The sequence below is a fragment of the Lissotriton helveticus genome, chromosome 10 (genome assembly GCF_964261635.1).
Source record: "Lissotriton helveticus chromosome 10, aLisHel1.1, whole genome shotgun sequence".
In the NCBI taxonomy this organism is placed as follows: Eukaryota; Metazoa; Chordata; class Amphibia; order Caudata; family Salamandridae; genus Lissotriton; species Lissotriton helveticus.
Genome location: NC_136071.1, coordinates 1,118,668,294 through 1,118,682,593, shown reverse-complemented (window position 1 = coordinate 1,118,682,593; position 14,300 = coordinate 1,118,668,294). Strand labels below are relative to the sequence as shown.

Sequence of the window (14,300 nt, the reverse complement as noted above, 5' to 3'; positions counted from 1 at the left end):
ACTTGGTCAGTCCTCTTCAGCCACTGGCTCAGTTCACTGTGAGTGACGTGATTAACTGCTGCACATGTGCAAATCTGCTGAAAAGTGCACTTCCGTGTCAGGTTTGATAGGCCAATTTCTCATTTTATGTCTTTAAAAAAAAAAAATGTTTAGCACTGGGTCATTTGTACATACTATTTTCCATATGCATGGCACCTTTGGATGGTGACATTTTAACTTTATTATCGTTGTTATTATATTTGACGTTTGTTGCATATGCTTGCAAATTATTATTTTTTTTTTTTTAAAGATAGAAGCCTTGTCAAGCCCAGACTGCCTGAATGACGCTGCCAATCCTGTTTCACAGTACTAGTGCTTATTATTATTATTTTCGTGGTCAGAATAGGCAGGTTAAAAATCCTATAATAAAAAAAAAATACATTAGGCCATCAGTTCTTGCAAGCTATAGTATGGGCTGGCAATGTCTGTTTAACAGGCGGTTGTAATGCCATACGCTTTACATTCCCAAAAAGAAATGCACGTGCACTAAATCTTTGCAGTACATTGTGCTCTGGGGCTTTGTCCTGGAGGCACTATGCTGGCTGCCCATACCTGTGGGCGCAAACTGTAAGGTTCGCTCGCTGCTTAGACTGCAAGCTAGAACAGTAGTCACAGTAAGCGATCAATGGCCTGGTACACATCCGAGGAAAACTCTTTGTGATCTGCTGGCTTCCAAAGATCTGCTCCGAGGGATCCTTTCCTCTCTAATAACAAGATTTAAATATAGCTGGCTATATGGGGGCAACAGAACCTCAAACGCTCAGGAAAAACAAGCTGGACACAATTATTTTTGTAGAGGCATTAATTCAAGGCTCCCTGGTGTCTTTGGCATGCTGTGCCGAGCTGGCCCTGGTAGATTCAAGCGTTGAGGATGTGACACATCTAAAGCTGAACATCTCTAGTCCATGCTTTGCAACCGTATTTTCCATTTGAGAGTATATTCATGGTTACTGGAATAATGCAATTCTGCTACTTTTTTCCCCCGCATAATTTTGAACTTGCCACATTTGACACATAACCTGCACATGTTGACAAACAAAAAAATGTTTCTAGCTCAAATGAATCAAAAGTTAATAAAAACCATGGCAATATGTGTTTACTCACAGGCTTCGCGAAGGTAAGCAGATCATTTTTCAGTTGCTTATTTCTGTATTAGGTTGTTGAACTGGTAGTAATGAGGTCAAAGCATTGCCCAGACATTATTACCATGTGTAAAAATAAAATATACATTAATATAAAATACAAAAGTAATACTATTAAAAAAAAAAAAATGCTGCATTATATATTTATTTATTCACTGAAAAAACCAAAAGGTTACAGGGACGTTATAGTTAGGCTGACATTTCACTTGTACAAAACCAGAGAAAGTCAGCCACGTAGCCAAGTATAACCCACATCCCCGCAATGCACTGGTTATGACCTCAAATACTACATCACTCATGATATGGTCAGTGACATCACTGATGGCATCTCAAATTACATAACTGATAACATCATCCAGAGAAACACTAACACACCCACTTACACCCCCATAGATCATGCCATACACCCACTGCCGCACAATTAACAAATGTATTCACAGAACACATATAACCACAAACACATCTTGTCAGTGATCCACACAGCCAGTTAACACATCAACTCACTTATGGAAACACTAACAGAACCAGCAACTCCCATATAGAGACACTCATGCACCTAATCAGCCAGCCACAGATCCAGGTATAGAGACAGACACACTTACAAATCCAGGCATACAGCTACAGACACAGTAAATGAGTTAACCATATACCTAATCTCTCACCCATAGTCACACAGCCACTAACTCACCCATTCAATTACTCACACAGCCACTCACTTACTTATACATATACTCACTCATCTATACAGTGACTGAGAGAACCTCATACTTTTCCAGACAAACTCTCTCATGCTCACTTACCCATACAACCATTCAACCACTCAAGCACCCACTGGCTCACACATATACCCACTTACACATCCACTGATGCACCGAGACCGCGGCTCGTGTTCTGTCACTTGCCCATACAGACACATATGTTTCTGCTCAAACACCCATTCAGCCACTCATGCAACCTCTCATTCACCATTTACAATCACTAAGACAACTCAGTCAACTTTACAGATACTCACACAGCCTCTCACTTACTCATAGACACACTGACACACCCACTCGCTTACCTATACAAAAAACTCACACACCCACTATCTCATGTATACAGTCCCATATATACCTGGTTACTCCTCTATAAACTACTTAAACACTTACCCCTACAGGCTCTTGCACAGCGAGTTATCTTAGTATATATGTTCAACATTTAGTAACTTTTAGAAAACTCACACAATCACTGGATGATGTCATTTTAGATGTCAGTGATGTCACTGACCAGGTCATGAGAGATGTAATGTTTGAGGCCATAAGCTGTACATTGTGGGGGAGCAAGTTATAGTTAGCTCAACTAACTAGAACAGCTGAATTTCTCAGGTTTTGCACACGGGAAATGTTAACCTAACTATAATGTCCCTGTAACCTTTGTTTTTTCAGTGAATTTCTAAAGTTTTTTTAAATGCCAATTCCCAACTACAACATCCCTGTAACCTTTTTCAATCTGAAACTTTGCATGCAGTCTTACATGGAGCTGTCTTATAGCTGTCTTATACACACTCTCAACACAAAGGCTCTTGTCAGACCCACCCAAGAGCCCAAAATGTTGAGCATTTTCTTGTTAAATTATTTGTTTTGGGGATTTTTTTATATTCGCTGCAACGTTGCAATGATCGTGATCATGTTGCAAAATCACAAAACAAATGCAAACATTGTACGACTACCATCAAAAATTTAAATGCGCCTTTTTTAAGAGGTTTAAAACACATAAACACACCCATTTTACAATATTTAAGACAAGGGGTCCATTACTGCACTGTTTATAGTCATATTTTTTATCTGAAGTTTGTCCCGAAAAAATCTTTTAAACTAATTTTCCATGTTCGCAAGTATTCTGAGTATCACGAAGACTGCATCTTTTTTATAAAGTGTAGGGCACGTATATGCACACGTTACAGTATTTTAGACACTCTGGGTTTATTAGTGCACGTTTATAATCTTATTTTTTCAAGGTAGTTTGCATAACATTAGTCTTTAAAAACCGATCTTCCGTTTCCGCAGTGACGCATGCTGGACATTGCAAATTTGGTGCACAACTTTTTTTTTATTTTTTAAATCAATTTTGGGCACATCATTTGTGTCACTAATACCCCCATTTTGCCAAGCTTAGAATCAGAGTACCTCTACCCTAAGCCCTTATGTCACTTTTCAAAAAAATATTTCAGCCCACAAACGGTCCCAGATACATAAAATGGCAGCCGCTACTTACTCATCATGTTGCGGCCAGACAATTACAGCATTCCCATTGGTGCGCGCTTTTGCAGTTTACCACAAACTTGTTGCAATTTACCTACGATCATCACGAAACCACCGCAAAATATCCACTACCAGAGATATCACTATACTGTTCGGATTTAATTTCCCAAGAACTACTGAATGGATTTGCATGAAATAAAAAGCAAAATTTGCGTAACATCATCTACCTTTCTACCAAATTTGGTGTAATTCCGCCAGCGGTTCGGGCTGTAGGATCGACATTACGTTCCTATGGGATTTAATATTACAAATGCACCCATGTTTTGCACCCTTATTTCTCGGTCCCCACTACACGGATCACCCCAAACTTTCCATGACACACAAAACCCACTTTGACACTTTTTTGGGGAAATTTCATGCAGATTGGTCAAACACCACCAAAGTTCTAGGCAAGTCAAAAAATTATTTTCCTACAGAAACTAGGTCCTAACTATAACTACAGCCAGAAGGTAATAAATACATAAATATGTATACACACACACACACACACATTATATATACACACATATATTATATATTCACATACACGCCTCTGCTTAAACCCCACAAAAGAATAATTTTAGAGCGCAAAGTTTCTATTCAAGTAGGTAAACCTGATGGACTTGCAAACAGTGCCAATTTTGTCAACATCGTGGGTGAAGTCTAAAGTTTGGCACACCCTTAGTTTCGGAACTGGCACACACCTCCAGTGCTGAGGGCTTATGACCTCACTAGAAGAAAACAACCAATGCCAAACATTGCTTTTCGATATACAATAGCCAGGTTAAGACTCTGCTTTGTAAGAAAACAAGGAGGTTCAGACAGTCTTGCGATGGATGGGTCTCTGCAAAGCCAGAACTCCATGTGAAGATCAGCAATCTTATCACTCCATACCATAGGGCCATGGAATCTGACAATGATTTTGACGAGCTTAGGTAAAAAGTGCTGCTGCGACAGTCATTCTTGTAAAGTGACCACCTATGATGTAGTTAATAGGAGGGCACGCTGACATGCTGCAAGGACCAGTAAAGTTAACTTGACAAAGGGAAATAAGGAAAATTATGCAACTTTACATACTCTGATATTATCCAGTGATTCACAATTGGGTAAAATCAGCAGTCCCTGTGGGAAACAATTATAAACCAAGCTATGTACAAACAACTAACTTAACAAGCATGTGTAATGCAATAGGTCTCGCGTTTGCGAGAGTTTAACCCCTTCGGTGCTCATGACGAGCTCAGCTCGTCATGGCATATACCTCTCAGGTGCTCATGACGAGCTCGTCATGACCACACCCGTTTTTATTGCTGTCCAGCACAGGAGAAGAATATCATCAGCAGCGATGTGGTTAAGCTAAGGCATTGCAAATGACAATGCCTTTTATTTATCTGTTTTGATAATTAACACATAAATAAAAGGCAGTGTCATTTACAATGCCAATAGCTCAAACTCTTGTAAATGCAAGACATATTTCATTTCAAAGAAGTGGCCGCCAGTGTCGCAGTCTGCTTGGAAAGTAAAACTGCGCATGGCGCGCTGAATGTTGCAGGAAAGCCGGTCTTGCCTGCAATAAGAGAAACGCATTAAAGAAAATAGTTCTTACAGACTAAATAAGACATACCATCTAACAACAGAAGTAAAAGAGCCACTCATCAGTGTGTAGTTGAGGTTACAAATGAAGACAAGGAGGTACTAAGGAGGGACTAACAAGCCTATTAACGGATCCGAAGCCAGGTTTTATAAAAAGAACTATAACAAGTCAATGAGAAATATGAGCTGAGAGTGGGTGGAGCTTCACGTCCATACTTGAATACAGCATGCCTTGCAGAGCAGCACATGCGCTGCACAGGCTCGACCTAAAAAACAAACAAAATAATTCTGGAAAAACAAAAACAAAAAAATATCACTCTGAATATTTATAGAATGACAACTGCAAACTAGGAGGAAAATATTTTGGAATTGTATCGAATAAGCAAGCTATTTCTGCAGTCAGTATGTGCAGAAAGGAATTCTTCTGCATACTTTGACTTAAGAGTTAGCAGCATGTTTTGTTTACCTGTGGTCTATGGGAGTGATCCGAATGTGGGACGGTGTAGACAGTGCATGGACAAGAACACGGTCTTCCAAACTGAACAATCCTACAACCTATTGAACACAAACAAGTTGTTCACACTGCTCAAACAAAAATGGCAATACCCTACAAACTCCCTGAAGAAGGTCCAATATTCAGCAGCTCATTGAATCAGAACGACACCACGTTCAACTCAACAGTGTAAATAAGGGACAAAAGCTGGACACCATCAGAACAGTCTGCGGTAGGGATAGCCTAGTCTTTAAAAGTACAAAGGAGGGCACGGGCACAATGGCGCTGAATAAATCTGAGACTACCTAAGAGAATCAAAAGTATTTGATTGTTTATGGGCTGGAAGGTGCCCCTTCCTGCACATAAGTGATTACGATTTGCTACTTCTATTTGCAGGAAGGTAAACCTTCCTGCACATTAACAATCATTAATGGTATTTTGCTCTTTCATAGCAAAAGCAAAAATGAGGAGAAATAAAAGTATTTCTCCTCGCTGAGCTATTATAATGCCTGCTATGACACAGCATTCGCTTTTGGCCTTGTCTCAGATTTACACATACTTGTAAATCTGGTACAGCACCAAAATGCAATGGTTGTTGCGGTGGAACGCCCACAGCAACAACCACTGCACTCCCCTATCACGCAAAGTAATGCGTGTAAAGGGACCATATTTACAAGGCAGAGTTAAGCCAACCAAAGTGGCTTAGCACCACTTTGTAGATATGGAAAAGGGCATATCGCCACCAGGAGGTCCTAAAAGTGACTTTCTGATGGCACTATTCCCTTGTAAATATACTCCTTTGCTTTAAATGGTGACATTAGTTTGAGCTTCTAGTTGGAATCTCTTAAGCTAGAGTTGGAATTTGGCACACAGGATTTGGATATCAGAAATCCATGAGAAACAGGAAACTTCAAAGGGTAGGGTAGGGCAACGAGGAGGTCATGTGTATATTTTTGAACGAGGAATGCATACTTTCTATTGATACGAGTTCACTAAATGAGAAATGTTTGAAGGAACCTTCTTTAGCTGGTCTTGATAAGGAATTAGGAATGAAGAAACTTAAAGGAAGAAGGTGTTCCTGCACTTGTTAACAATGAAATGCATGTTCAACACATACTGAGAGACGCAATATAGAGGTCATCTAATGAGAGTAACAGTAGGTCTCAAAACCAGGCAGACCTCATCCTTGGCAACAAACAAAAGGTGGCGGAAGGAAATGCCTGACTCCGCACAACGTAGATGAAATCATACTGGTTAAGAAGTAGTAGCTCAAACATGTTCAACACTCCATGAGTAATGATCCAACCCACACCTTACCAAAGAGGCATTGACATTAAGTAGAGAACGACCTGGAATACGGCCATGACCAAATGCAGACAAGCAGGGTTCGCCGCAAGGAATTTAACAATGAGACCATGAAAATAGGGCATGCGGCTCCCGTAGCCTTTACATTCAGGTAGCTACTACCATGCAGCCATACCCAATACACACAGCAAAAGTGTGAACGTTTAATTCTCTTGGATTGTGAGAAGTCATTCTCACCTCAATTTGGTGCAGTGGCTAAAAAGTCATCCTTCAACTAAGCCATGCACAGGGAATCCTTCATCCACTGTTCATCCTTCACAAGAATTTGTTAACCCTAACAGAGACCAATTATTTCAAAGGGAGCAGAATCATGTGGCTTGCACACTTTTGGTGTAAAGGAGACTGCAAACATCAGCTGCACCATAAAGAGCATATATTTGCTTCTGCTGCATGACAGAACACAGTTCAAAACACACTTATTGTTAACAACACTCTACACCAGAACCCCAGGTATTCCAGCAATATTTTGTTTGTCCATCTGTAGGCAAACAGCCTGCATCAAATGGATGACGGGTGGAACCAATAAATGCTACATTTGGTCTATGGATGCATACCAATGTGCCCTGATGAAGTTCTCATGTGGTGAACGAAACACGTTGGCTGTTTGCTGTAATGTTTGAAGGCTTGTTTTATCGGCAAAGAAAAAAAAAAGATATTCAACACATGCAACGTTTGAATAAACTCTAATTTTTCGGTGCACCACTATTTGTGGTGATATTTGACCTTGGGGGGTCGCACCTTTTTGAGCAGCAGGTGCTTTAGTTGGGTGCAAGTATTAGTGGCTAGAATATTATGAATTTCAATGGCCAGGACAAGAGGGAGGTGTGTCATCTAAAGGCTTGCTGGTCTATTTTGTTGTCTTTAGATAGTTAGTGTCATTGTGAAATGCCTATAATCTAAAATGATGACCATTTTGAAATGAGTTGATGGACAGACTTCTAAAGTAAGTTGCTAAATATCATAGCGTAACTAGGAGGGAATGGCCCTCAATGGGGCAACTGGTCCTGTAACATTTGAAACAACCTATTGAGTATAGACTATTGCACCCAGGGCATTTTTTATTCTATTGCTTTGAGTTTGCTCTTTCTAAAGCAAGTATGGGCCAACAGGTCGCAGTATGCTATGTACCAATGGCTGAAATGCTATCCATCAATAAAGGTGTTCTTGAGGTCATGGGGCTAGTTGGAATGCATTCACCGAGTCAAGTAATAACATTAATTTACAGTGCAAAGAAATTCTAAGTCTGAGGTAGCATGTGATTATATATATTTGTTCTAATAAGGAGAAACCTTAGCTTAGTCTTTTTTGTTCATTTCAATTTGACTCAGCTGCCCAAAGCCCAGGTGTTCCTTCCGCTCCACTTGGTTATGCTATTGACATATACGGTAGTTAAGCTTAAAAAAAAGTTACATTATGCTCACTTACAAGGTGTACTTACTGATAATATATGTTGCAGAAATAAGCATCTATGGTGTGAAAGGCTATTACAATTTTGAAATTGAAACAGCGATAAAATAAAAACCTCCGCTGAACAGACAGCTAGTGTTACACCATGGTCATTTGTACTACTATTAAAATAACACTGTCGTGCATTCTCGATCTGGGTAGCACTTTGTGCGGTTTTTAACTGCCACCATTCATGTGTGATTGGTGGTCACATAAGGTTGGGAGAGTTTGTTCAGAGCTTAGTTTAGAAGCTCTTTGTGTTGTGATCGTTTCATTTCCGTGATTGCATGACGTGTCTTGGGGAGGCGCGTGATAGTGCTGTTGGTTCCCGCACGTGGGTCCAAGAGTCCAGGCTAGCATGTGCTGTCTGGGATGAACATTAGTCATTATGGCAAGACTATACTCCCTGAACCACTCAATAATGTGGGACAGAGGGCGTGTTCCAAGTCCGGTAACGTGGAATTAAAATTCTAGCCTCGCCAGTGGACATAAGGACAGCAGTTAAATTAGTTCACTCCCACTGTTGTGTGTTACCTGGAACTGCCTATCACTTTATCATCCTTCCAAGGCCGATAAACTAAGGAAGGATGAGCCTCGCACCAGCATCTGTAACTTAACAGCAGGGCGAAAATGGCAGTTGTGGGGTTGAACAAATAAATTGTTCAGCGTTATTCTCATTTTGGATCTTGGACAAATCGCTTGCCTCTCTCTCTGTCTCTCTTGCACTCAGTCGATTGGGAAGGGAAGATTCCTGCGTCTCATGTATGTCAGCTGTGTGTCAGCTCCCTCTCTCCAAGAAATCCTTGGCAGAGACTCCGGTTACAAATAGTTTTAATAAATCATTTTCGCATCCTGCATTCATTTTTCTGACCTGCTGAAACGTTATGTTGGAACATATTTTTGATCCTAGATGCATATTTAACAAAACAATGTTTGGTGCTAAGTAGTTTCACTATTCTTCAGTTAACCAACAGAACCGTCCTTCCTGTTTTAGGTTCCCCCTTCTCTCCAAAGAGGCCAATGTCCTAAAGCAGTATTTGCTACAAATGAGTACAGCAGAAACTATTTGTGACTTGTCAAGTACAGTTTCAAGGTGTGACGGATAGGTTTTTGGTGATGATAAAAAATAAACTATATATGCAACGACGAATTTAAGGAATCAGTGCAAGTGCACAAAACAAGGTTGGTTTCTTTGGTAGCGAGTCTAAAACACAGGTAACTCTTTTTCGACTAACCGAACACAATACACTGTAGCGGGTCAAGGCATATCCACCCACTTAATTAACGATAACTCCTTCAAAGGAAAATCTTTAGGAGGTGTGAGACCCCCCAAGTGCTCGCACATTGTACAGCCTTCACATACCTAGCCTAGTGACCCAATGAAACAACAGCAGGCCAGAAACAAGGGAAGTAACCCCTTGGGGTAACATGCTTGACTGCAGGCCAGGGTCTCTAGGCGCTATGCACACCACACAACACAACGAGACACCTACCTCCGAACAGGTGAGGCGAGAGGTGCGAAGGCAGCGACCCGATCAGCAGCCGGGGCCCCCCGTGGCCGGCCGCGGTGCGGTCCCTGCCCCCCTCCTCGGGGGTGCTGCTGCCCGAGTCCTGGGAGCCGCTGCCGGCCCCCCCGCTGCTGCTGCTGGGGATGTTGAAGGAAGACTGGGTCCGGGCGCCCACCGAGGAGCCGCCCGCGCCGCCCACCCCCGTGCTCCTAGTCCTGGGCCCCTGCAGGGCGTGCTGGGAGGCGAAGGCCTCGGCGGAGGAGGACCCCGAGGGGCCCTGCTGCTGCGGGGCCACGCCGGTTGCATACCCCTGCGGCCGCACCGCCGCCGCCGTGTAGGGCCCCGGGGCCCGCGCGCTGCCACCGCCGCCCCCGGCGGGCCGGTGGGTCCCGTTGCTGCTGGAGGGGATGTCCGAGCCCGAGTACGCCCTGGTGCGCCCATCCGAGGCGGGGGCGCTGCTCTGCTTGCCGCCCATGTCCCCGCGCCGTCGCGCTTCCGGCTTTGACGCCGCGAGCCTGCGGGGCCCCGCGCGCACAGTCCATGCACTCCCCCCGCTCCGAGTCAAGGCTCCCGTCGCACCAGGCGCCGCTCTGTTGGAGGAAACATCAGCTCCAGGGTGCGTTCCCCGTATGCCACATTCCCACGGAGCAGCGGCGCTTCCGGGTGATCGCCCGCCGCGAGACGGCGGCCCCCCCTTCCTACAAGGTGCGCCGTCCTCCCGTCTGCCCCCATGGCGGGTCACCTGCCATCCTCCGGGCAGCGTGGCCGGTGTACCGTAGTTACGATCTCCCCATCGGGATGATCTCCCCCCCCTTACAGTCTGCGCGTGCGTATTTCACCACGCACGCGCAGATGCCACAATACGCCTTCGCATGTCTGTAGGATCTCCCCAGCACAAGCCGCAAAGTCCCGTCATTGGTCTCAAGTGTTTGTGACGTCATGCGCTACACGCTTATTGGCCACAGACCGATACATTCTCATTGACGGCTACCTCTACCAATTATGATGCTTTAAATCTATTTCTCGTCCTCCGCGCTACCCTCCCACCGCTCTCTAAACTCACTTTTGCACGTAACAGTCACAGCCCTCGCGGAATTTTATTGTTCTTCATTTGCAATGTCAGTAATTATTTTTTTATTTGTTTTTTTTTGCATTTATGTTGCCTTTAAGTTGCCTGAATCTATTGACTAATAGCTGCCAAGGACGAGTGATACTTTATAATAAATCCTAAAATCTATTTCTCGTCCATCTGTTTCTCGTCCTCCGTGCTACCCTCCCACTCCTCCCTAAACTTTTAAACGCAGCATTCACACCCTCGCGGAAATTTATTTTTCTACATGTGCACGGTTAGTTATTCATCTTTCATTTGTTTTATATTTTTGCAATTTCGACATTTATGTTGCTTGTATTCATAGATTAATAGCTGTGAAGGACGCCTTTATGTTGCCTCAATTCATATATCAGTAGCTGTGAAGGACCATTGATATTTTCGTGCGCGCAAAATTTCATAAATCAGAAACGAATTGCTTTACAGGTGCTTTTAAAGTGATATTTCTTAATACACAACACCCTCCAGCCTGCTGAATTGCTCGATTCATAGCTTCCAAGGACGAGTGACACTTTCCTTCATGCTAAATCCTCAATTACATCTCCTGCAAACAAACAAATATCAGTAATGTCTCACATTTGATAAACCTGAAACTTTAAGGAACTTTTTAACAGGTGCTTTTAAACTTTTATTTATAAATATACAGCACCCTCCAGCCGCATGAATTGATAGATTAATATTTGCCAAGGACGAGTCGCACTTTCCTGCTCGCTAAATCATGCATTCATTAAAGTCCCTTTAAACAGACAAAAATCATAAATGACTCACATTTCATCCACAAGATACTGTAAGGCACTCTCTTACCGGTGTTTTTAAACATATTATATACAAATTCTCAGCCACCTTCAGTCCCTCAGCTCTGCGCTTCACAGGCGCGCAACACCCATTGGGCTCACGGGGCTTCAGCCCCCTCACCCCCCGTCGTGTGTGTCAGCCCGGGCTGACACGTCTTCACGTGCTGGCGAGCCTGTAATTGCAACCGCACCCAAGTATTTAACATGGCATTTAAAAGATCAATAATTGTAAATGAGGCTTTTATTGTGTCTTCACCCATTCTTACAGCCACTCTGTCTGCGGTTGGAAGAATTACTCTCCCCCCAAATATTTTTCAGCCTCCCCCCCCCGAAATTTGCCTCTAGTTGCCCGCCTGTCGCTTGATGGTGCTGAACTACAATTAACAAAGGTATCTCTGTGACAAAAGCAGGAACCCACTTTTGCTAGTCACTTATAATGAAGTTCTCTGATATGTTGTTACCCCTTCTTTTCAATAGTCATATTTTAACTTTGATGCTACGTTATGGTCACAGTCAAAAATAGCACAAGCTGAAAACTCTGAGCTCTCCTTAGTAGCAATATTAATCCCCAGTGTTATATTTGCCTTAACAAGTTTCACTGTACTGGGAAAATTAAGCTTGCTGCTTTGGACTGCCACTGCAGTTGAGCTGTATGTGTAGTCACACATACTGGCTGTAGACAGCTACTTAAATATTGTCGTTGTTATGTGGAGTCATGAGTCAGTTGCCACATGGGATAGTGCAGACTGGCACAGTAACAGAGATGATGCTACTCTCTGCATACTGTACAGTACAGTACTGTGTCTGTATATAGAAGTCATGGTGAGGTACCGCACCGTCACTTGAGACCCATGTACCTGTTAAAGCCACTCAGCGCCTCCACTGACCATCAATGGACACAGTCACCTCACCTATAAACACACAACATGGGAGCACGTGTCTAGACGTTTGAGGACAAATGTCTTGTCCTCCTATTACTTAACATAGGTGGGCAGCATCTACAATTCCTGAGGGCCTCGGCATTCTTGAATTGCTGTTTCTGTTGCGTTCATGCATTCAATCAGCTTTCATGTCAAAATATCATCCAGCTTTATTTCACATGCATTGTCGAATTTCCTTCACAATGTCTCTGCAAAAAGCGCTGAGCTTGTTAATCAAGGCCTTCCACACACATTCACGCCAAGGCGCATGGTTATCAAACTTAAATGTACTAATGATGCCTGCGACATAAACAAAATAAATCCCACTCTCTCGCATATTATTTAATCATTAGCGTATGGCCCTCCTGTCCCTCTCATTTTGAGAAGAACACACGTAATTTTCTGCTACAGCCTTCTCTGACTCATCTTCTATGCGGGGCTATGAAGGGTGCTCTTAAATATTACACTGACTTTTGATTTATACTTTTGCAGTAGGTTGCCTCTGTGGTTGTAAAAAAACAGCATAGCAACAGCACATATCTGTCCAGTCGTGGAATTGATTTAAATATCGCCGAAAGTTCATTGCAGGCATCAGACACTAAGATCTGAATGGCAGTGCCTCTGCGCCCTTTGTGTAGCACTAGGATTGTAATTGTAATTCTAAATGGTATTTATAAAGCGCATTATCACCACCAGGTTTTTAAGCGCTGTAAATGAGACCCTACCCTGTCCCCTGGTGGGAGAAAATTTAAATATTGCCCCAGTTTACCCAGAAAAGGACTGTTTTTAACTTCTTCCTGAACGGAAGAAGGGCATCTTCCTTACATAACGTTTCCGGCAGATTTTTCCATATTTGGGGGATAAAGGTTAAAAAATCTCTCCCACCTTTGGAGGACAAACTGAAGCAGGGGCAGGCCAGTAGCCTGGCATCCGAAGAGCGTAACACCCTGCTAGGAGTTTAGTTGATTAAGTGATCTTTGATATATCTTGGGGCCTGGCCATAAATGGCTTTATGTGTAATATAGAGGCCCTTGAATTTTCTTCTTTGCCTAATTGGGAGCTAGTGCAGCTGTTGTAGGAGTGTGTTGGCATGGGCTCGTCTACGTGCTCTAAAGATTAGTCTTGCGGTGTCATTCTTAATGACCTGCAATCTGACCAGTGATTTTGCCCGGAGGCTGATATATAGAGAGTTTCCACAATCCATCTGTGACAGTATCATACCAGATACTGCTAGTCTTAGAGTGGCAAAGGAGAGGAGGGATGGAAAGTTTTCGCACCTGTCTCAGTATTCCCACACACGTTCCCACTACTGCAGACACCTGCTGGACCATGGATTGATTGGCATCTACTTTAATGGCCAGGCTTTTTGAGTCCAAGGCCGGTTCCGGGTAGGTGACCAGCTCGTGAGTCCAAACCCGATGGTTCCACCTGTTGGAGTCTGTGGTGACGGCCAAGACCTCCGTCTTGTCAGGATTACTTTTGAGGTAGTTGGATGTCATCCAATTGACGTTGAATTTTAAGATGTTTAGGATTCTTGTGTGGGTGCATTGGGATTTATCTATCTTGATGATTATTTGGGTATCATCGGCATAGTTATAAATCCGCCTCTCCATGTG

The 14,300-nt window shown here is 43.1% G+C and overlaps 1 protein-coding gene across 1 annotated transcript in view; it reads right to left on the bottom strand.

Annotated features, from left to right (window-relative positions):
• Positions 1–10,687, bottom strand: part of ZNRF2 (zinc and ring finger 2) — a 147,377-nt gene extending 136,690 nt beyond the window's left edge. The window contains exon 1 of the mRNA XM_078663897.1: positions 9,848–10,687. Coding sequence (XP_078520023.1) covers positions 9,848–10,337 — 490 coding nt within the window. The 5' untranslated portion in view covers positions 10,338–10,687. The remainder of the gene's footprint in view (positions 1–9,847) is intronic.
• Positions 10,688–14,300: the final 3,613 nt, after the last annotated feature.